The 24888-nt window shown below is 43.3% G+C and overlaps 1 protein-coding gene across 1 annotated transcript; it reads right to left on the bottom strand.

Moving 5' to 3' along the window:
- Positions 1–9: 9 nt before the first annotated feature.
- dnai1.2 (dynein, axonemal, intermediate chain 1, paralog 2) lies at positions 10–24888 on the bottom strand. Its single transcript, XM_067244965.1, has 20 exons — positions 24847–24888; positions 24210–24278; positions 23940–24038; positions 23560–23640; positions 23317–23443; positions 23108–23160; positions 22564–22713; positions 22301–22360; positions 21693–21821; positions 21340–21424; positions 20885–21002; positions 20489–20532; positions 19848–20095; positions 18958–19047; positions 18544–18631; positions 17727–17806; positions 13989–14137; positions 7881–7980; positions 4093–4278; positions 10–110 (listed from the first exon to the last, which is right to left on the bottom strand). The coding sequence occupies exons 1-20, from the start codon at positions 24886–24888 to the stop codon at positions 12–14; spliced, it is 2097 nt and encodes a 698-aa protein (XP_067101066.1). The 3' UTR covers positions 10–11.

The raw sequence follows: 24888 nt of genomic DNA, 5'->3' as shown, positions 1-24888 counted from the left end.
CTTGTGGGCTCTTAAGAGCTGGCCTCTGGCTCCCTCAGCAAGCTCAGAAGCTTCTCCATCTTGGCGACCTCCACCTCTGGACCCTTGGGCAGCTCCTGGCCCTTCTTCTCCTGGAGGGAGGGAAAAGAAAGGGGAGTAAAGGGAAACAGAGAGAGAGAGAGAGAGAGAGAGAGAGAGAGAGAGAGAGAGAGAGAGAGAGAGAGAGAGAGAGAGAGAGAGAGAGAGAGAGAGAGAGAGAGAGAGAGAGAGAGAAAGAAAGGAAACGGTTCAGTGTTCAGTGAGCTTGGATGTTATGCCGGTGCACTTGAAGCAAATGCATCAACTTAATGCAGATCCAGTGTTTGTGTATGCCCGTAAGCAAGAAGGAACAGACTGAACATTAGACAATCACAATTCAATTCAATTGACAATGAAAAGCAACCCCTATGTCAAAGGGCCACTTAGAACACTTCATCACAGGGAATAATGCATTATACAAATGGTCTTTTTAAGGCTCTGTGCTTTCCACAAAGAAAGAATACCCTGCAAAGGTGAAATTCATTAAAACATTCAATCTGGGCAGGGAAAGTGGAAAGTGACAAATTATACCAAGAAATCTGCAGACTGAGAGCAAGAGAAAGAAAAAGAGGGAACTATTTGGATATTTTACCGGTACTTAACACTCATCATTGATTTGAAATGCTGTGAGGTAGGGCTGGGTGAGACCTGAACTGTGGCCTTGCTTGTCTTTTCTTAAAAATATAATTTTGGGCCTTTTTTGACAGAGACCGACATAGATAGACAGGATACATAGGGTAGAGAGAGAGAGAGAGAGAGAGGCAGAAACGGCCAGAGCCGGAATCCCGAGCCGGAGCCGCTGTGTTAGGAAGCCGTACGGTACGTGCCCTCCACCGGAGCACCCCCGAGGCCTGGCATTTGTCCTGGCTATTACTAAAGGTTCCCACTCATCCAACCCGTCCTCCATCTGTCCATATCTTCCATCGTCCCTATGGTTACAGACATTTCTGACGAGGCATTACATGTCCTGGGGTGCAGGGTAATTGAATGAACGTAGATGAAGCCTTTTTGTCTTTCGGACGAACACTGGTCCGCGTCAGGGTTAACAAGGGGAGTCGGCTCAGCGAAAGCTTGCACTGTTTCTGGGTACACACGGTTGTACGAGTGACTGCTTTCTGTCGGGTAGTCGAGTCAAAGATTGGCTCTGGCACAGATTATTCTCTGACTTCTCGAATACGCACCTTGAATTATCCTGCGGAAAACATCATGTGAGGCTCTCCTCTCTTATATTTGTTGGGATGACATTTTATTTGTTCCTGTGTAATTAGATGCAGTCTAATTCTCATGCACATATATTGAAATGCAAGGTTTCTGTTGCTGGAAAGAGTGACATTCCAAGATAAAGAACTTGATTGGTGGGTCACAGAATGCCGACATCCATTGCCTGTATAGGATGTGCAACCAAGTAGAAGGACTTTTGGTGCCACCTGTAAATGGGACTATGTGCTGTAGGTGCACTTGGGTCTAAGCTAGGACAGGAGGTCTAACATCTGGGTCCCTTGGTGTGTCAGAAAATCCTGCTTTTTCACAAGACCACTGGGTGTTTGTGGTGAACAAGGTAGACAGTTTGGGATGCCGTATGTGAGAATAACATGATTTCAGGTCTGAGAGAAAAAGAGAGAGAGATTCAAATGAAGCACTCTGTCCATTCACTCGCACCCCTCGGAACCATACAAATAAACCATAAATAAATAAAGGATTTATCCCTTTGCTCCGCTAGCTCGTTCATTCCTGTCCAAAAACACAATCATGTGGACGCCTCATCAAGTCAGGTGCTGTGATCCCTTTGCTAGCGGGAAAGCGCCGATCCGACAAAACCCATTTCCAGTGAATCACTGGTGACTCATTGAGCAAAGCAAACGTCCGTTGTGTGACACACGACTCTTGAAAAGCGGGGAGCAGAAGTGACGGCAGGGCCATGGCTGACCCCAAATGGCCCTAATTAAGGCCTGTGAGTCAGAGCCCTTTTCTCTAGCCCTGTGGTTACCGAGAGGACAATGACTGTAAACAGAACATGGTGGCTAACTGTGATCGTCGGTAGCCGCGAGAGGACGGACACGGAGCAGGGCCGCGTGGAAAGGGGGGACGCCTTTGAGGGCGGCGCCAAATGGCCCTCCTTCCTCACGTCCTCAAGGTACAGGCTGTGGGGAGGGAACCTCAAACGCCTGAAATGAGAAGGGTATCGCTCGTCGACTCAAAACTCACCAGTCTGAAGGAGAGTGGACACTGCTGCTTTAACTGTGTTCGACTGGTGCTAACTGATGTCCACCAATGCAGAGTGCGAGAGAAGGAAAAAGACAGAGAGCCCACGTAAACCCCTCCTAATTAGCAGTGAGAGAAAATTGGAGCCTTCATTTATTTATTTAGTCAAATCATTCATCTGGGGGTAAGTATTGCTTCTCAAACCGCTCTAAACTTCCGATGACATGGTCACATCAAAGCAGGGCTCAACATTAACATTTTTTTGGGGGTTTGAAACTTACTGGCCCCAAGACAATTTTTACTGGCCCCCCCCTCCAAAAGTTGTAATTTATCATTGTTACAACAAAACCAAAGACTTATAAATTGTGTTATTCTGTTAACATGTTTAACCATTTATTAAACATATCCTGGATATAAAAATAACAACAATGAAATCACATTTCTAGTGATAAAAAATGTAAATGTAATAGTCAGCAAAACAATTGACTTTTAACCTCAGACGTGCTCTCTTCCCTGATGACAGCCATCTCTGCACAACTCTGTCTGGCAGAAACTGAAACCTCTGGTCCCTTAATGCTAATATATAAAAGCTTACATAGCATTTCATCAGTATGATACTAAGTACCCAAGTCGACACCATTCTTCTGCTGCAGTTCGATAGCCTGGGGGAACGAGGCGAACGGCTGGCCCGTCTTAATTACGTGATATGCCGTTGTTATAAATCGTGCAATAACACGATGGGCATCTACATTTAAATTCCTGACCAGCATGGTCAACGACCTGGAAGATGGATTGTCAACCATAGGCTTAGCTGTCACGCAAACCGGGTGCTGTCTGCTAGCATGGCTGGTCAGGGATTGTTTTCGAAAATTGTCGGTGCCTGTGTAAAAAGATCTACTTTTGTCCGCTTTAGACGGGAACATACGACAGACGACACAGTGCATCTTCGTTCCATAAAAAAAGTTTCTTCCGTTTGAGCTCGTAGCTCTACTTTGCTGCCGTCTTCACTTTATTGTCTCGCGCCAGTTGTTAGAAAATGTATGAGATTAAAGAATTACAATTTGACAACCACTGGTCACTCACTACTCACTTCTTGATTTGCCAACTGTGCGCGCAAAGTTATTTATGCATTTAGCAGATAGCAAAACATGAAGGATGTTAACTTTTACAATGCGAATGTTTTTCCCAATCAATAATTTGCAGTGGCCCGACCGGGCCAGTGAGTTGCTAGTTTAACTGTCCCGACGTTACTTTTTACCATCGGGCCATCGTTATTGTCGAGCCCTGCATCAAAGGTAGTTGGACTCCCATCAAAAACCCTCGGTTGTTACACATCGACTATAGTGATCATACTGGTGTGAGTCATAACCAATTCTGTATCCAACCTTGATCTATGTCCCGCGCCATTTTTTCCTCAAGCCTTTCATTAAACAAAGTTGAACAAATAAACAAATGCATCCATCAATAACTGTTTTGTGCCAGCTTGCCACTTCCCTGTACAATAATAAATCAGGCTTTGCCTTACGTGCAAAACGCGGCTCGCTCAGATTCTGCACAATTGATTGATACTTCCAATTGCCTTCTTGCGGTTGACATTTCAGCCCGATCGATCCTTGCAATACTAGTACCACCGGGTAAAGCTGCAATCTGATTGCTGTTATCCATGGGGGGGGGGGGGGGGGGGGGGGCTGTGGCTTCACATGGGGAGCATAGCAACAGTCTACTCCCTTGTGTCAGTCTGTTTAAGTTAGAGTGGGAACTGTGTTTGCGAGGCTGACCGTGAGGCAGTTTTGAGATCTGTTTCCGGAAGCTACACATCTGGTATTCTCTTACCTTGGGTTTCTTGCGGAGGTTGGGTGAGAGCTTGAGGCTGGTGACGATGCCTCGGTCGTCGCCTACGATGAGGATGGGGTGGACGGGGTTGAACTCCACGTGGGTCAGCTTGGTCTTCTTCTTGGCTACCACTGGCTGTTGGCAGATGGCTTCGTACTTGTTGATGCTTAGGTCAAAGATGTGGACCTAAGGGCACAGTGACATTTAATGGGAAAAGTGAGTGAGTGAGATACGAAAATGGTCCGTTTGTTCATTCTGGTACATTCGTAATGGTGGTGATATTTTGCTATTCACTTTTTAATTAAATAATCACACAGTGGTATAGTGTATATAGGATATATCCCAAGTAACATGAATAGTATGAAAAGGATGTGAATGGGTTAAACATCTGTGTGGATGACACAAGGCTTTGCTGCATACATGACTGTACCTTTTAAATGAAGGCAAAGTTAGCCCTGAATCAGGTCTGAATGAATGTTCAAAGCTTACAACCTCCAAGTAGAAGCTTGAAACAGTAATAGCCAATCAGACTGGTTCTGATAGCTGTCTTGTGTGTGCGGGTGCATGTGAGATAGAGCAAGATAGACAACAAGTGAGAGGTCGAGGCTGTGTGTGTTTGTAATTCTTTGCAGCAACGCTAGAAAAGGCTATCTTGTGTTTCAGCATTTCTTGTATGTCCTGCACGTGTGTATCTTGCCTATTGTACAATTTTGTGACCGCAACTAGCTCACAACTGTCAACAGCCTGCTAATGCTTGGGCTAATTATTCTGTGAAATCAACTGACAGGAACATAAATTGGATTCCAGGGAGTGGGGGGGGGGGGGGGGGGGATTCGATCATACATGTTATCCAACAGAGTGAATCCTAGTTACCTGTCCTCCAGTTAGCTTACAGGCTGCTCTATATATTTCAGCCAAGGGCTCATTTACAATAATCGTCACCAGAAACGTCCATAGAAATGCATGACTCACACCACAAACGCACCACAACCAACGGCTCATTTACTTGAATTGTTCGCGCAAATGTCCATGGCTATGCATGACGCACACCACAAGTGCACTTCATATGTGCACTGTGAGGCTGGTGAAGTTCTATGAGTGATGTAGACAGCAGGTGCGAGGCTAAGGGAGGTCCAGGGTGAGAATTGACGCCGGCTCTACACTTGGGGGTCAATTGGGGGATGAAGACAGACACAGCAAGGTTTTTTTTTCCCGCTCACCCCTTCCCTTCTGAACCTTGGTCTAGCACGATCTTATCCATATCGGTCCATGTGATCCATATCACATTATCCATATCGGTCCATGTGAAGGGCGGCAGGGAGAATGGAGGAGACCTTTTGTTAGCGCCCGCTCATTCCGTGTTCTCATTGTCATTCATAGGTTACCGTCTGAGGTTAGACGGTGACAGACCCTGACATTTGAGTATCACCCATCAGTGCGAGACTGAGCTGTCGCCATGGGGATATACATGAAGGAGTCGTGCAGAGTCGCCCTACCTGGGATTCAAGATGGTGGCAGAACAAATGAAAGATCTTGTTCTTTTGGGAGTGTTACGCAACACAAAAACCACACAGTTGGAAGTTGGCACAACAAACTTGCATATACAGTATGCCAAAATGTAAGAGGTGAAATTCTAGTGATGTTGACGCAATATAAGTGCATTATACGTAAATAAAATACATTTGTAAATCATGCATTCATTGTAAAAGATTTACGAGTTTAAGCATGGTTTGGTAAACCTTTCAATCACAGCAACCTTTCTCAGACACCTGGATTCAAACGAAACATGCCGTGTTCAATATTCATAATACTGAATATGCTTTAAAAAAGGTAAGCAATGCCAAAACCCATTTTTGCCATTGTTTCTAAGCTAATGAGTTTGACTAATTGAAATTCTGTATACACACGTGGGACCTCATTACTAATGATTCTCTTTGTTTCAAATCTAGTGAACTGAAGGTAGGTTTGTGTAATACACTGAAATGGTTGCTGCCATTTTCATTGTTTTATTGGATGGCAGGTTTTTCATATTAAACCGTTTAGTCCGTTTTTTATATTTTGTATATACGTGAAATATTACACCATCAGGACATTCTTATAATGATATTTCTATAATGATTATTAACATATCTATGTATGACATAAAGTTACTAAGATATTTGCCGAAAGATTGTGATCTGCATATTGCTTCCTCTTCGCCATCTGTCTCAGCCAACAGTGTTATTTCCTGACCAGGGAGAGGTTGGACAGGATTCAACGTATTACGCAAATGCTGCCATTTGCCTCTAAATTCCTCCCATTTATCCTTGATGATATTCATTTTGCGCAATGGAGCAACAGCTGGAAGCAAACGGTCGTCGGCAGGCTGTTTCCTGGCCCCTGCTGCACAGACGAGGCCAGCCTCGACGCATCACTTTGAGGACCAGACAGAGGACAACTGGCTGGCATACTAACAACACGCTAAACAAACCGACTACAAAAGATGCCGAATCGAAAGGTTCTTGAAAATAACCAAGAAGGACAACGCAGATCCCAAAACGACCTGGGGCCCGTTCTCCGTACGTCGCTAACTCAGTTAGCTGGATTTGATTGTTGACGATTTGTCATTATCTTGGATTGTTCGGTTCTTCGAAGCTCATCCTGGACTTGCTGTCATAGCAACAGGTCCGTAAGCTTAAACCTGCTCGGGAGCAGGTTTATTTTATGTAAGCACGATTAGATTGAGGCTTTACAAGCAGAGGTGATACAGGAAGTCTGTCACAGACATGTCTTGTACGTTTTTACTACAGGAACCTGTTGCAGAAGGTGCAAGAATAATTAGCAGAATTTAACATGAAACCGAATTAATTGCTCATTGCGTGAGGCTCCTTAAGCACAGCGCGATATGCTAGCCTATACTTTTTGAGAGTATAGCCTATCGTTTTTTTGTGAGGGTGTCATTTACATAATACATTTGTTGAAACCACATCATATGACATTAAAGATGATAAATGAAAATATGAAAGTATGAAAATAATAAAAACATAGGCCTATAGCTTACTGTAATAAGCGATAAAACGCGTCAGACGCCTCCTCTACATTTAATTTGGTCTGCTACTTTTTGCCAGCCCTCTTTCTTGGATTTTGCAGACTTTGAGGTGTTCCCTGGCGTTCTGATAAAATCTTCAAATTCGGAGTAACCTTCGAGCAAGCTGTTGCTCTGTTGGCTATGTTGCGGAAAAAATAGGGCGCTCATTTTGGCCACGGTGAGCAGCCATAGACTTATGTGAGCAGCCAATAGCAGCGTTGCTGATCAAGGTTTCTACTATCGATACATACCCCCTTTTAGACCAACGTATAACTCAATCCAGCTATACTAATCATAAACAACAAGTGTGTTCGAAGAACAGAATTAGCCAGATCATGATAAGCAAGATGATGTCATCTTGGATGTGTCATTTGATCTCGGATGTAATAAGCGACGTACGGAGAACGGGCCCCTGGTTTCGAAACTGAAAACAAACAAGTTAGGGTTACAGAGGGAGTACAGAAAGACTTCACCATTAAGACTCATTGGCAAACTATGTTGTGATGCCCTTTTTGGCAAGATACATTCCACTCGCACACTTATGATACATGATTATATGAGTATATTGTGTATATTTAGCTGGAGCTGAGCCGAAGCAGTACTGGCAGGAAGTTCAGACCAGGTACGAGAGGTAGCATCCTTCGGCTGTCATTGAGCCGTTGTCGTTGTGGTTGTGGTGGGTGAAAAAACGAGCATTTCCAGCTCTGGTCGTTTGGCTTACCTTGCCGTCCGTGGTGGCAGCTGCAAAAACTGTGGAGGAGTATGGAGACCAGGCCACATCTCCAACAGGGGAGTTCAGGTCAAAGGTGAACATCGGTGTGCTGAAGAGACAGGTGCATAGATTAGGACAAGTGGATGTAAGTGTCTGGGCAATTATGAATTCTTACGTTTTTTCACAGCACCATTCGCACTGAACCTTTTTTTGCACTGTACAGTTACCCACTTAAAGGTACAATGGGTACAATTAGTATAGTAGTGAAAAAAGCAAAGAAAGAAGCAAAAAATGGGTGCTAGTGGCCCACATGGCCTGCAGTTACTGCTCTGGGCCCATGTGACTTTGTGGTGTCTCTTTGAGCGTTCGTCTTTACTAGCCTCTTTATGTCGTATTTATGTATGGATGGTTAGTGTTTTCAAAGTCATTTTATGTGACTTTCATGTTTTTTATGTTGTTTCTGAGTCAATAACCTAAGACTCATGTGATGGACATTAACATTTTTTGAATCTTGAAGGCTACACACATCTGTTTTACTGCTGATGGGCCTCAAATGGGAGACAAATGCATCGTAAACATGAACCTGTAGGGTGCAGAGTGGCAGTTACTTGAGCTGAACTGCAGGTGCAGGGGGAAAAGTACAAAACATGAGGATGACAGCATGTGTATTATTTTATTCAGAGTGATAATCACATCACTGTGACCAGCAACCCAAAGGACCACAGGGGATAAAACTAACCCCAGCCACGTTTATGGATTTTTACAGTAGTTAGTTGTGACCTTGATTTGTGATTGGTAGACAGCCATTCATGATAAATCATGGCTAATGTATCTTTACAACAAAACAATAAATACAAAAGTCCCTATGCACCAGCACAGACATGTGTTTATTAGCATGCTGGCAATTCCCTGCATGTCTATTGGGATTTAAGTATGCTTATTATGAAAATCATTTTGCTCGTTAGATGAGTTTACCACATATCTGCAGCCTTGTGTCTAACTACCATGAGAGTGGCATCACTTAGCATCTGATTGCAGCATTGCTGTCAACTTTCAGTCAGCTTCCCATATGTTGGTGATTGTTCCCTTGAGTCCTCAGTCAGTGCTGCGCAGAATATCTCCCCCGTTCTTGACTGTATTCCCTGATAAACCTTGTCCCTTGGGTCTAATTGCTAGAATGAGATCCGTAGCCACATGAAAGCCTCTCTGCTTTGAGAAGAGACGTTATCAGCCCACATCCTCATAAGCACAAAGGATTGCGAGAGATATGGATTCCTTTTTAACTACAAAATATCTTATGGAATGGAGTGTGTATTTTAAAGCCATTTACCGATGCTTACCTAAAATGTGTTATTGCAATGTGAATAATCATACGTCTGATTGTAATTACCCATAGTAAGGAGGTACCGGTACATATTCTTCTATTTCTAATTTGATAGCAGTCTTTAGGAGAATTCCACCTACTCATCACAAGAGGAACCCCGGAATACAAACCCTCAACCAACTACAAAGACACTCTCTCAGACTGCTCACAAAGCGCTCTTCCCATTGTCCTTTCATTAAGAACCTTCTAGAAAAACTCTAAAAAGGTGTAAGAGACCCAGACCGTTTCTGATGCTAGCCCCTCATAGGATGAGATAATAAGACCTTAGCTTTCCAACAAAGAAATCCAAAACACTTTGGATGTGGGAGTCAGATGGCTGAGCGGTGAGGGAGTTGGGCTAGTTATCTGAAGGTTTCCAGTTCGATTCCCGGCCGTGCCAAAATGACGTTGTGTCCTTGGGCAAGGCACTTCACCCTACTTGCCTCGGGGGGAATGTCCCTGTACTTACTGTAAGTCGCTCTGCATAAGAGCGTCTGCTAAATGACTAAATGTAATGTAAATCACATATGCCCCAAACATTTTTACTACATAAATAAAAGGTTTCTTAAACAAAACTCCTGAATTAAATGAATCTCAGATACCACAAATACATTGATATCTTTTACCAACTGGGGTGCCACTTTTTTTTGTTGTTTTCTCTGTAGTTAGCAACAACTGTTAGTAACAACTGTGACAATATTTTCTTTTCCTAACCATGCTGAACTTTGTCCAACCAAAGCAAAAAGGAAATGATCACAAACTGCAGTAGTAAATAGATTGTAATGAAATGCATTGAACCCTTACAAACTAAAATAAAAGTTCAAACAAAACTTGCGAAACAAGTGCTGGCATTGACACTAAATGTAAATGTGAGACTCAGCCTGACTGGAATTATAAAATAGACAGAGATACTGCCACAAGGTCGTGAGGAGAAGCATTATGGACAGTCTGGCCCCCTTATATGCCAATCACCTACCCAGTGTTCCCCTCTTCACATGGCCTGATCAGAAACAGGACATACAAGCCATGGAAAACGGTGTAAATATTTGGGTAAATTATTTTAACATTTAAGTATAATTTGCATTTTAATAGTTATAGATGTTATCTTGCCATATTAGCCCCAGCCTATATTATTCATTTATTTTCTTTCTTGTGTTGTCTTATGCTGTGTTGCACTTCTCGTTTTACATGGTTTAGTTGATGCAATAGAATGTTATTGACTGCTGTGTTCTCTTGCACTGACAAAATCTGTCACTAAAAACGAAGAAAGATTCTCAATATTTGCTAATCATCACATTGTCTTAAGATAGCCATATCAACATTAGGTGTTACATTTCTTACAATATTATGACTTCTCAAAGAAATCTTATGAAATGTTTCCCATACCTTGGAGATGGGTAGTGTCTCAAGTTAGTGTGAATTCCACACTGTCATTAAATATAGTTTAGCAACACCCATAATTCTAGTACAATAGGACCACTCTCTGATCAAGCAGCATTATCTCTTACCCCCCCCCCCCCCCCCCCCCTACTGTCATTACTCTGCCACAATATAGCCCCTGCAGTTAGACAGGGAAGGAAAGAGGTGTGGGGAGAGGACGCATAGAAAGCCGATGGGGAGGGAGGAATGTACTGTGGCTGAACAGTGAGGAAGATCAAATCAAGAGCGCCTTGTCATGCCAGAGACCTCCCCCGTGCGAGCTGGCAGGTGAATTGGAACCTCTTTTATCCTGACATGAATAAGAATGATAGTGTTTCTTCAAAGGTCTCTATCGGTTACCTTGTCTCTCGATGGCATTTGGCTGTTTTGTAATTCAAGCCCTTTCCTCCCCGAACTCTGGGTGACGAGGCACACCAGGTATAGGGGATCCATGACAATCAGTTAGGAGACCTGCAGAGGTGCTCGTACAAGGTTCAAGGAATAAGGGCATAATAATTCTAGATTAGGAATGTATAGGCTTGCGGCTTGATTTACCACAGAGGACCACAATGAACATGAAATATTTCCCCTTTCCTCCATTATCCTTTGCAACATTAAGATCATTGATCTTCTACTGTACTTTTTATATGCACTATTTATTTGACCATTGTTTTGGATGAAGGCATCTGCTGAATTAATAAAATATACAATTCAAAAAATATACAGTAAGTGGTTTTAAAAGTCACTGTTCTGTTAATACAAGAAAACTCATCAGAACCTTTTTTGTGCATTGTGCACACATGGTTTGTTAAAACTATGGCCCAACCACTACCACTGGTTGCAGGATAAACAAGTTGATCCACACTCACAACAAACCTTTGAATCTGAATTAATTATTTTTTACTTTCCCCGAATATTGAAGAGCAGATGCTGGTCCACATCTGAATTCCGTTCCATTGTGCATCTTAACATTCAAATGAACAATGTGCTTGGATGAGTTAAAGCTAGATGCCAAGAGTCAGGTTGAAGTAGTGCTAAACATGACCATAATATATAGATTAAGTTAAAAAGGGTGGGGGGGCAATAACATTTTCCACATCTGAGGATTGTATGCAGAATTATTACTGTGCACACAAAAAAATGTGCAAAGATGAAGAAAATCCGATAGCTCATACGTTTTCATGGCAGTAGTAGGTCTTTTGGGAATCTGTCTCATTTCAAGTGGGCTGACGACACAGAGATCCAGCAACAGATATATGGATGGCGAGGGTGGGGGGCTGTTGAGCGATGGAGAACGTTTATCACTGGGCTGAGCCATTGATTCATGAGAACCTCCTTACACAGACAGTGACTAATAGAATACTGTAGGTCTGAGGTAACGCCTTCCTCTTAAAGATCCTGTAAAGCACATTCCATGATTTGCTTCTCAGTACATTATAGTTTCTCTTCCATTTTCAGATCAGGTTTTAATGGGCGGAGCCAAAAAATTACCTATCTACGTCATTTTGACCCATCTACGTCAGATCACTGAATGGTTCCTTCTGCTGTACTGTTATTGTAGCCTACATTAGCTAGCTAGCTAGCTTCAGGGTGTCTCCCTCCACCCGCAACTGCATCTTCCCTGGATGCAAGAACTTCAGCTGCGCTGCAACGCTTCTATTGATGAGGAAAGGAAAAATAGGTGGATTGCTTTTGTGAAGAGCCACACTGATGGAGAGCTTCGGATAAACTCCAACAGCCGCCTCTGCAGTGACCATTTCGCGGCGGATAGTTTTAACATGGACCAGAGACAGACGGGGTTCAGGGACACACGGCTTCTCTTGCAGCGCGGAGCCGTACCGAGCATCGCCCCCCCGGCCGTTACTCCTCCGGTCGCACCTGGACCATCCACCGCCGCCAGCAGTTCATCACTCAGTTCTGTGTGCTTGTTATAATTATACTAGATAACTTTTCCAGAGGTATCTCTGCTATGAGTTAGTGCAAACCGCTAACTTGATATTAAGCTACTCGGTGTAGAATTATGGTATTTTGGTGAAATGGTAGCTAATGTGCTAGAAGTAGCCTAGTTGGAGAGCTCACTGTCTGCTGTCTCTGGTGTCAATTTTTACTGTTACAGCTCAGGGGAGTAAGACCATAAGCCGTTTCGAAATCTTAATTTAGAAGAATATTAATTTCAAGAAAAATGTAAAATCGGGGTATAAACCTCGGTTTTATTTCCAAAAAATAGCCTACGGTATTAAACACCGTTTTAATACAGAAACCTGGATTAAAGAGTTCATTAAACTTTGTCCGAGTATGCTGCAGCTTTAGTTCAAAAACGGATTTGACTTCAGTGGAACATGAACGATATTTGGTCGGTTTTGGGCTTGGACTGAAGTCTGCGGAACCTCAAACTGCTCCTGGGTGGAGGGTGTCACCTCGCCTTGCATCCGTGAGAGGAAAAAAGCTTTCCACAAGAGGAGGACTAGGAGGGAGTACAGAACATGGAAGCCCTTATGAAAAGGCAATCATTAAAAAAAATATATATATTGTCTATAAACATGATTGCGCTTTAATATAAGGGTCATTCTCGATCTCGCATATATGTAATCTATCAACAAAATTATGATTTTTCTGGTTACAAACATTTTGTCCCAAACATGGGCCTAGTTTGCGTTCTAAGCATCAGCTACCCTTGGAACCAGTGCAGCAATTAGTAGCTACATAATTATAACCATTACTTAGTCAAGCGAACCATTACTTTTGACATCAAAGGGGATGTCTAATAGGTTTGTCAAATGATCTGGCAGGTAAATTATATTGTGTCCAATCATGTGCAGGAGAGGGTCATAAATATGCAGCAATTACAAAGATGAATGTGCATTCATTCAATTTCCACAGTTTGTAATGCAGGCCAATTTAGCTGAACTTGAAACACTCTTGAGGATATTTTGGTTTGCCATCTGTCAATCTGACACTGCCGTTGACAAAGTACGGGCTATCCTCTATTGGCTCAGCATAATCTCTGATTAGAAAAAGTAACAAGATAAATTACAAAATCAAATTGAAAAGCGCATAATCTCTCTATGACATTAGAGTATTTTAACAACACTTGACAGTTAGAATAAACATTCACCTTGGCAGTTTCATAGAAACTGTTCAGTTGGAATCCACACATAAGAAATCCTTAGTCAAGAGACTTGAGGCCAGCAATACATTATCCAACCTCAATAGGTCCTTGCATTTCAGAGCCTTTTACATGGTGTTTGTTGACCAGCCAGCATTCTTATGTACAGTCTGATCTGGCATTGACGGATGTCCCACACTACAAGACTGTTGGTCCACACAAGGCTTACTTGATGGTGTGGTCCCAGATCTTGATGGTCCAGTCGGAGCTGCAGGAGATGAAGACCTTGGGGTGGAAGGGGTTCCACCTGACTGCGTCCACCGCCATGTTGTGGGCGTCGAATGTATCCAGGAACTGGCTGGAGTAGGCCTTGGAGCACTGAGAAAAAAGGTGATCAAAACAACATCTCTGTTGACGTCCACTTAGCCATGGACAGCCCAACCTCACCCATATCAAGTTTCACTTAAATAACTGACCATAATGCATCAAATAAAATAACTTGTACTGCTAAACTGTTATAAACTCTCACTACCTAGCCGTTTCTATGTAACTACAATGTTTTTATCATAGGTATTGCTGTGTAGTTACATGGTAGTTCATGTTAACTTAATGTAAAGTGTTGCCCAATGTTGTCATACTTTACATAACATTTTCATAAAGCAAAAGCCTTGGTACTTTACTGGACGCCTACACATTCTTTATCATGTAAATATATTCTCCATTTCATGCCAGTGAGATGCAAGGTCAGGCATTCAGCTTGAAGGGTAAAAGCCTGCCTTGTTTTTACATGTGGTTAGTTAGCCCAGGGAGAATACTGTTGTATTGCACACTGTGGACCACAGCACCATGCTCTGAGTAGTTTCAGTAGAGTCCGCAAAGTTTGCCACTGAGCTCTGGACGTGTTGGAAGGTTTCGGGAGGAAGAGCAGGGCTGAGAGGGCAGTACAAGATGTTTTTTTAATTATAAAAATATAAACGAATCAGAGCAAAGCTCCGGACGGGTTGCTGTTAGGAGACAGTGATTATCCATCAATGACCTGGCTCAGCACGACATACTCGAGACAATACACATTCAATCACAACTTTCAACATCCCTAGTATTATAGAAATATAATTATAATAATATAGAAAGAAAGTGCCTTTTGGATCCAGGAGCACTTTAAGACAGCTGTCAAAAAACCTGTGCTACCTTTGCAGAATGTTGCGTTCAGCACAATATTGTCATGTGTGATGATGAATATGACAAAGTAGACACTGCAGGGCTGTAGGCAACGTGATGGAGTTAAATGAGCAAGGGAATTGCACCCACAGCACCCTGGAGCAGTTGTTAGCAGCTTGTGTCTCAATAAAACACTTAGACTTGTGTATATGGAACGTATAGGGTGTTTGATCATTTTTCAACTGTACAGGGGCTCCCAAGGTGATGTTGACAATAGCAACAGGCAACAGGGGGTCTACCTTAGATACTGGTTTAGCAAACCTATCTGGCATTCGTACGCAAGATGTGTTTCGACAAACCTCTCCACGCTGAAGGTAATGAAAGAAACAAAAAAAAATTGCCTGCAGGCTATTCCAAAACATCACGGCTGTTTTACTGTAATTACAGTATTATCTTGGCAAGCCCAGGAAATTAAGTTACATTTACGTAAGAGATCAATACAATTCTTGTCCATGTTGTGTTTTGGGGAGGGAGGGGCAACATTGGGTACAATGTGTACCAGAATGACACCGGATAGGCAGTGGGAGATTAGACCTGTCCTCTCTGTACCCCAGGGTGATGAGTCAGAAGAAGAGGTGACAGACAGGAACTGAGATATTAGATGTGTGTGTGTGAGTGAGAGAGAGAGAGAGAGAGTGAAAGAGAGAGAGAGAGTGAAAGTGAAAGAGAGAGAGAAAGAGAGTGAAAGAGAGATAGAGAGACAAGTGGAGATGAATTTTAAAAAACAACCCCCGTAAAGGCCAGGCAAAACCAATATCTTCTACATATTCAATACTTGCTTCCTTGATTGGAAATGAAAAAGAGAAGGTATCATGTCATATGAGGCATGAACCAGGACTATTGTGTTGTCATGAAATATACCCAGACACACCCTGCTACCATAGCTCGAAGGCCTCTAAAAGATGACACTGAAAACAAACAAATGAGCTGTCAGCATCTCTGCAGGTGTAGAGGAAGGAACCCTTGTCAACACAGCAGGCTTCAAAAATCAAATCAGCTCAAAACCCCAATTAGCATGTGCGCAGCTATCTGAAACGCATCAATGAACATCCAGCTAGCACGGTTGGCTAACTTGGCTCATGATATAAACAAAGCTTTTGAGAAAGTAGAAAGGGAACTAAGTAGGCTGGGGGGATACATTCATCACAATCAGGGATTGAAATATTATGCTGGAGTTCATTTTTAAAGGTAATCTGCCATCTTTCTGCATATCACTGCAGAGCACATGTTTGGCCAATATGCCAAATGAGGAAGGGACAAAAGCCAAAAACTACAGCTGTCTGCTGTACACCAGCTTGTCTTTCTTGGGTACTCATTAAACGCTTAACACGCCAAACAAGACGGCTTCCCAGGGACGGCATGTCCATTGCGCCCACAAACCAACATTACATATGAAATACTTTGGATAAAAGCGTCTTCTAAATGAATAAATGTAAATGACAACACGCACATTGGCATCCATAGGGACACACACACACCAACATAAACAACCCTTCCTTTTTTATATCTGGCATTCTAAGAGCCCCGTGCCCTCCTCTTAAAACCTTAAGAGGTTTTAATGAGAACACTTCCTCACTGGCTGATAGTGGTGCAATGCCAGCACAGCAGGATATTGCACACCGCGGCACAACCCAGCAAGCCTGTATTTCTCAGAGGGAGACAGAGTGGGAGACAGCCATGTGGTCTCATTATGTGGCAGGGTGGGTTTTTGTTTTTGAAAGGGCCCTAGTAGGATAAGAGTCAGCAATGGCGTGTGGGTGTTAAACGTCCGAGGTATCAAGTTGAAAGCAAAACAAATACTTTCCTACTTAATGATACTTCAGGGCTAAGAGCGAGAGTTTGTTGGTGCGTTTCGTTTGCAGTGTTCTTGCGGTCAGGAATAGTCGTGGCCCAACAGGAACTGGCAGAAATGTCATTCTCACTTGACAAATACTTAACAAGCCGTTTGTCCATTACAGAGCACTTCTCCATCTCCAACCGAGTTGCTGCCTGGTTAAGCTAGCCACGGTGAGCTTGACCATAAACTCTGGTAGGATAAACCGATAAAACTGTCCAAAAAACAAGACAAGGCTAGTTTGGTCCTAGATAACACAATTCCAGACCAGCGACTGATCAGACAACTTCATAGGCAACAGCATTACACTTGGGAGACCCAAAGTTTGTACTGGACTAACTTTCATGGTTTTTCCACAGCGTGGGTAGATAGATAGGGCCCCTTGTAGGCGTGGAAGATTGGCAACATCCCTTGAATATGTAAAAATGTGTGATTTTGTTCTAAAAACCATTCATCTCTGCTTTAAGTCACTCTTAAAAATGTAAAAGAGGTGCTCAAAGATATGTTAGGTTAAAGATATATAAGGACACTCCCCTTTAAAGCTAGGATAGGTAATATTTCTGAGAAGAACTTTGTCATATTTGCTGAAATAAACTTCCCATTCTGATAGCAATCAATAAATCAAATGCTCTGATAAAAAAAAATCTGATATCTGTGGCCATCGCAGGTCTGTATTAAACACAACCAATCATTGCGTTCGGACCTAATGCAATGCTTGGACAGGCTACTTGCCTGTCTACCTACAGTACCTGCACATAGTAGTCAGGCAGTGTAGTAGTTCATGTGTTTTGGGGTCGTGGCTTTGAAGGGAGGTAATGGGATATTTTGGGTGGATACTTTCAAACTCAAGCCAAAATTGCGTACGTACCTACCCTGCCTTTAAGGCCACCAAGATTGTGTAGATACAAGACTCACCTTGTGGATCTTTCCCTCCTCGGTGCCGACCAGGAAGAGGTATTCAATCTCCTTGTGGAAGTCAAACGAGGTTCCACAAGCTGGGCAGAGGCCGATGCAAGACAAGACAGACATTTCAACAAAGCAGCATGTAGTCAGGCTAGAATTCTCTTCACTCAACGTGTACTGAAAACCTCTGCTGCACGCATCCGGGAATGAACAGAGCCAAACAATGGGCCAGAGACAACCGCCAACAGAGCAGTTGCGTGTTACCGACAATAACATCCAATCTCAAATGTCTTTTTAAAGGAATCAACATTTATCCAACATTGCTGCCATCTGTTTGTCTGTTGTGGTTGAAATGTGAGCAGCAAACCTGAAACGGCATGATAAGTGCAACACACAAAACATATTATTGTAGTTGTACCACCACACATGGGTTCCTGCACAACAGATGGTGTTAGATGGGGACTCATCATTCTGATCCTACTGCCAAATGAGGTGTGAACACATCTGAGTGACTTTAATTGTGTACTGAAACTCAAAGCATTACCAAACTGCTACTGCTTGGATAAACGGGGGGCCAAAAGATGAAAGGAAAAGAGGGTCATCATGACTCATTATAATGGGATCAACAAGAGGCTCTCTGTCCCCGACCGAATGATTTCAGTAAGAGGACGCAAAGAGTTTAATGTAATGTAGTGTTTGCCTGATAATGTCTGTGCATGTGTTGGCAAACAGTCACTCCTTCTGTTTAATACACTGGCTGAAAAAACACTGTCTGTCTTCAAGTCATACACACTCTCACACACACACACACACACACACACACACTTACCCATTGTGGGAAGCTGCATTCCCTCTAGCCCATCTGACAAGGCTCCCTCCAGAGACAGTTTGATGATGTCTGTGAAGACCAGCTCGTTCTGCGATCAAACCAACACAGCTGTAAAACTTGGATGGAGGCCGCGGTTATAAATCTATGACTCAGTCCAGTCTCTTGTTTCGTTTGCACGTAGACATTCTGCTCGCAAGAAACCGAGGCACTCAAAACAAAGCTTTGTTTACAAGGTTCCTCTCAGTCTTTATCGGGTTTCATTGAGAAGTGTGTGCTGTAGTGTTTAGTGGCTCAAATATGACATGTTGACTGTGCTATTTATGTTGAGGTACTACATTCAGAGAGATAGAGAGGCAAAGAGAGAGAGATAGAGAAGACAGGCTACAAAGGAACACAAACGTATTTCTAGGGCACCTTGACAAGAGTCCACGATACGACGCGTCCGTCGGATGACACAGAGAAGAAGTTGTGATTGTTGTCCATGTCGTCCTTCTGCCACCTCACCTGAAACCAGTACCAGCATGGGATTACCATAGGGGCACAGCCATGAAAGAAAAAGCAATGTTTCAGAATAGTTATGTTCATACTTTACTTTATTCAAGTACTGACTGTAGCCTATGTAAGCACCCACTTTGCCATGAGCAAGACACACTGAAGATAGCCTAGTCAGCATAACCTGATTAGACAGATGGTTTGTTACACATAACCATCTGGGAAGTCGTCCTTAGAAACTGATTGAAAAAGACAAGTGATTGTATGAACAATCTGTCTATCAACGTCTATCACAGGCTAACTTTGCCACACCTAAATCACACCTGTGGATGCCGGTACTTCATCAGAGGATGCTGATTGGTCCACTGTGGTTCGGGCAAAAAACGGATAACTTGGAGCTCGGCAAGATGGATTCTCACATGGTCGTAATGTCGCGAATCACCCCGTCTCGCAAGGTCATAGTAAGCCCACTCAGTGTTTCCCCTAGGTTTACAGTTTTAGGGCCGTGTAGAGACAGAAATGACATGCCGTTGTGTAAATAAGATAAATAACATAAGACCATTTACTTTTTTATTGAAGAGCAAGCTATAGACCTGTTTTATAGGAAAAGTAACCTTAAAGGACTTATTTTGTGATCTGGCACTAAATAAAAGCGGTGTCGTTGGGGGGGGCGTCCCCCTCATATAATGGTAGGGGAAACACTGCCACTCCCTCCCCTCTCTCTCACACGCACACCTTTTTTCGAAACTACGCAGCCACAGAGCACGCCACCAACCCCTCCCCAATCGCTGCCAGGCAACCCGACGACTGACCTGCCACACGGGGTCCGTGTGCTTGCCTGACCTGGCGGTGCTCTTGTAGGTGGGCTGCTGGCCGTCCTCCTTCAGGCTGTAGACGGCCACGCAGCCGTCGTAGAAGCCCACCGCCACCAGGTGGGGCAGAGATGTGTGGATGTCCAGGCACATGACCCCGGACGTGGTGGGGTATGCGTACTCCGGGTAGGTGGTGTTCTTGAGGGAGTAGAAAAGAAGCATGCCGCGGCCCTGCTTGGTGAAGTCGTCTGGGAAACAAGGGGGGGGGGGGGGGGGGGGGTAGAATGAGAAGGCGTGGGAGAATGAGAGGACAAAGAGGAAGATTAAGGGAGGCGAAGTGGAGGAAGACGTGGGAGGAGAATGGAGCCGGAAGGATAGGAGTGGGATAGGATCAGGGGGATGCAGATTTTTGCCAAATTGAAACAGCACCTAACCTCAAAACTTGACCAGTGGTGGGTTCGCATAAGAAACATGAGTAAGTGGCAGGGATTTCCAAGCTGGGAACATTTACAAAAACAAGCTTCATAAAAAAAACAAACATGAAGAACAGCTTTGAAATGAACCGTTTTTATGATTTACGGCATTTATGATTTTCAAAAAAGAAGAAAATACCTACAATGACACAACCGGGTGTTACTTACAGGATCCGAGACCCACAGTAAACAGGTCTTCGTAGGTTAGATTCCTGTAAGGAAACAAAGTAAATACTCATCGATTTTATCCAAAAACAAACCAGTGCTTTCTTTTATATATGAGTATATCTATCTTTTATGCACCAACTGCATTGTCCTCTATGACCACTTTCTCATCCTCCCTCACCGACTGACAGGCATATTGTGTTCTGGCATTGTAGCTAAATAGTGTGTCTATCATCTTGATTTACAGCACCATGTTCTATATCGTGGAGCACTGGAGAGGAGCTTTAAAGGATCTAACAATGACAGATCAGTAATGACTCCAATGAGGGGACGGTAGAAGGACAGGACTCGTGGAGAGAAGCAGGCTTGTTGGGCTGAAGAACACGCAGTCACACTGACCAGCAGAGGGCAGTCACTGACAGCCTTTTGGCTTTCTCGTACTGGAACTTCCAGAGTGGGAGAAGGGTGCCCTCTTGCTCTCGGAACTCGTCTGACGCGTCCTCAAAGTACTTGAAGTCTACAGGGGCAAGGAGTGGACAAGAGAAGTACAGGCAGCGTCAAACAAAAGGTGTCAAGTAAAAAAACTAAATAGGTTTATAGTATTTAAAGTTCAATTTACTGTCATTAATTTGTATAATTATCAATACCTTTTAAGATGCTGACATTACTTTTTTTTTAAATGGGGTTATGTTCTGTATAAATATTAATACTTCATCAAATCTGCCAGCAGCCATTGTGCCAGAATCATCCTTTGCTACGCTGTTTATTTTTATTTTTTTAAGTAGGGTCATTGGGGCTACGGTTATGCTGAAATGGTTGTATTAAGAATAGAGTATGTGTTGTGTATAACCTGCCTTGTGCAATGTCATCAAATGTATTCTGGTTCACCATCCGCTCAATGATCTTTGCCACCTTGGCCACTTTGGTGATGTCATCGCTCTGAAACGAAAGTCAACAGCTCCGAGATCAGCGTTGGGACGTTCTAACGGAAGCCAATTTGGTTTTCGCGGCGGTCTGACACAACTGTGTCAGGACAGGTGCCACAGCCAAGGACGTGTCCTTGTATGGCAGCTCTGCCCCTGTCGGTGTATGAGTGTGAATAGGTGAACGAGAGGCAACATTTTGAATGCGCTTTGAGTGCCGCTAAGGTACAAAAAAGCGCCATATAAACGCGCTCCGTATCAGCGGAATACCAGCGAGAGCTCACCTGAGCCTCGACCAGCATCATCTTCTTCTTGCCCTTGTCCTCCTCCTTCTTTGCGGGGGCCGCTTTCAGCTTCTCCTTATTCCTCTCCTGCTTCTGCAGCTCCTCCACGTAGGCGTCGTAGATCTCCCACTGCAGGAGGTGGTCCAGGTGACAGGTCAGAGGGCTCCATGGTATGTTCAACACTATTGTCTTCACTCATCAGTGCATTGGTTTGTTCATTTCCCCTCACTGATTTGAAAGGATTGAAGTGCTCGAAGGATACGTCTATGTTGTCAGTTGTGTGTGGGAACGATGTTAGGGTACAAAGTGATCCGGAATTCATTGCTGTTATTGACAAAGATATTTTGCTCCAGGGAGTGTAAAATAACAACTTGAAAATGAAAACCTGAATACATAATCTCTACACATGAACAGCTAATTGCAATACAGCGGTAGACATCCTTTGTGTGAAAACCAAACTCCAATCTAGCCACGCTATTGTGGTTTATTGGGTAGGAGAGGAGCCAGTTCTAGTAAGCCTCTATTCTGTTTGGCACACTTTAAATTAGGGCTGGGACTGCCGGCAGTATCATCAGTGCCCTATGAGAGTCTATGGGATATTTTGTTACCTGGTTGGCAGTCGCAGAGAAGTTTACACGAGGAGGAGGCTCAGTCTGACATCCCCTTTCCTGAAAAGGGCGATCGTGGGGAAATTCAACGGTAAGAAACACACATAACGTACATCCAAATGTTTACACCCGTGAGTCGTGTCAATATTTCTTCGGAATCAGAATTCGTATGCTAATATAAAACGTCAAACAGGTGGGTCGGTATTTTATCCTCCCCCAGACAATAATAGTCCCTGGTTTCCCCCTATCCTTGGCCCCCGTACCCTGAGTGGGTTGTTTAAGGTCTGGGAAGCCCTCTCGCTGTAGTTGAACTGATTGATTAGTTTTTGCTCCTTCTTGCTGCCCTTGGAGGCGACGCTGTCGGTTCTTTCCTCTCCTTCGGCCTCCCCTGCATCCTCTGTGCCATCCGTAGTCTGCAAGGAACCAAGCAGAGCATATAAACCATTCATATAAACCAGTACTGGGAAGCTCGCTCAGAAGGTACTCTTGGAATTTGGGGTGTTTGGGGGAAAAAAGTGGCAACCTTGTCAAAACTGTTATTTCTGTGAGATGTAGCAGGTAAAGATTTTTTTGTTGCAAAAAACATCAGAAAATAGTAGTATAGTGCAGTGGTGCAACGCGTTATCTTTACAACATACACTTGAAGGACACACACACCACCATAAACATTAGCAAAATACTCATCTCCGAATGTAAGACTAACGTAATCACTGTACAGCTTAAATCCTACAATAATATGATGAACAGATAAATCTGCACAATGACTATAAATTTGATCCTGTTATCAAATGAGGTGATTTTGTTTACCGGGGTGTCTGCTATTGCTCCACGGGTTTCCGTCACATGTGCCTCCACTGGTGCTTTTAATAGAAAGATAAATAAAGACCCATTTGTGTCATTACTAGGATTGTGTCATTGGCATCATTGGCTTTCACAACCTTCCAATTGACTGAAATTGACAAAGGTTTAGAAGGCTAAACTTAAATGAATGGTTGAGCAATAAGTGAAGCCACCACCGTGAGAAACGCCTTGTTTGGCCAGCTGCCTGCGTGCTTCATCAGAGTCCTGGTGCAGAAGGTTGCCCTCCAGCAGAAAGTGGACAGCCATCTGATCGACGCTGCTGATTGGTTTGTAAGAGCGCTCCTATGGAAAGGTAAGATTCAAGTGTAAGTGTTGGGTTTCAGTGCATTTCCGTGGTCGCTTTGTCTCACTGTGGTTGCACTGTAAATGTTGCTGAGATGAAGGTCACTACGCTTTACTTTGAAACTGTAACGGACGATGTTCTGTGGGGCGTGTGGGTTGTTTGCGGTCAGGATCCTTGTGAGTTCCTCTTTCAGCTCCTGGCAAGGTGAAAGGATGCATTTCAAACTTACGAGCACTTCTTAACATACAAAACGATCACACTTCTGATTTACTGCATTTCAGCTACATGTCTAGTGCCCATCACTGTAGAGTTAGGCATAAGCATCCACACCATAGTACCTGCTCGAGCTGTGTAATCGGTTACTGTAGATGTAAAGGGCTATTTTTAGGGTGCTTTTCCAGGTAACACTAAGTTGAATCCTACTCAGCTTGACCACCACTGCAATAATGCATGATGGACAATGTTCTCTGTCATAAACCTTATCACGGTGCTTACCGCCTCAGTGAGGTCTAACTGGTCGGGGGGCTTGATAAGTGTCTTCCCTTGTGTCCACTCATCTCCCCCTTCACCCATCTCAGCTCCATCTTCTTCATCCTGGGAAAAACAACAATCATCGACTCGGAACAGAGTACTAAACAGTGTAAGGTCCTTACAACTCAATTTGTATCTTAAGAATATGGTCTAAATGTATAGGACTAGATCATAAGAATGTGTTTGAGGAACATTCCAGAGAACAAAGTTCATGCATAGTTATGTGTGACTCACCTTTTTCTTACTGACCGCCTTCGCAGCCTTTGCAGCTGGTGCTTTCTGCTGAGACAAGGCGTTCGACCCCTATGACGTTTTAAGATTTATGTCTGTTAAGTTCTTGTAACGGCACATTTTCTAGCAAGTTCCATCATGAATAATAGTTTGCTGACGAGCTCTTGCCTAATGTCAGACCTTTTGGGTTTCTTACATGGGTCCTATCTAACATTGACAGTTCATTATTTAACAAGTCATCACTGAGCTAATAAGGTTTAACGATATATTTATGTTAAAAAGGGTCAAATGTTTTCTAAATCTACTATTTCTTTGCTACTGGCACAGTAGCTGTTAATTTAATGTTAAATTACATAAATTACAAGGTTTGTTTTACAACACACTTAGGCTACTTAAATAACGTTACTTGGAGCATTTTTAAGCATATTGTAAATCTTCAACAGAAGGAAGACCTTGAAAAAAGGATTGCTAGATAGTCCCACTCCAGTAGGCTACAGTTCAGTGGTGCAAATAGCACTAGTACAGTATAGTACAGTACAGTAGAGCTTGCACTGACTACAATTAAGCCTACTAGTACAGTAGCCTACACGTTATGGCTCAAGAAAACGTTAGAGCTAGCTCTACTTGCTGTGTACAATACCTGCTTGGATTTCACTGTTCCTGTTTTCTGAGGAACAGACAT

Source organism: Osmerus mordax, chromosome 1 (assembly GCF_038355195.1).
Source record: "Osmerus mordax isolate fOsmMor3 chromosome 1, fOsmMor3.pri, whole genome shotgun sequence".
NCBI classification, from domain to species: domain Eukaryota; kingdom Metazoa; phylum Chordata; class Actinopteri; order Osmeriformes; family Osmeridae; genus Osmerus; species Osmerus mordax.
Note: the sequence above shows the minus strand (reverse complement) of the source record. Positions and strands in the feature narration are given on the sequence as shown.

Coding starts and splice junctions, on each gene's coding strand:
- dnai1.2 (XM_067244965.1), bottom strand. CDS start 24,888: ATGTCTGTTCCTCAGAAAACAGGAACAGTGAAATCCAAGCAG. Junction 23,161..23,316: donor CAAACAAGGCGTTTCTCACG/GTGGTGGCTTCA, acceptor TTCTATTAAAAG/CACCAGTGGAGGCACATGTG. Junction 4,279..7,880: donor CTGCCACCACGGACGGCAAG/GTAAGCCAAACG, acceptor CTGTGCCCTTAG/GTCCACATCTTTGACCTAAG.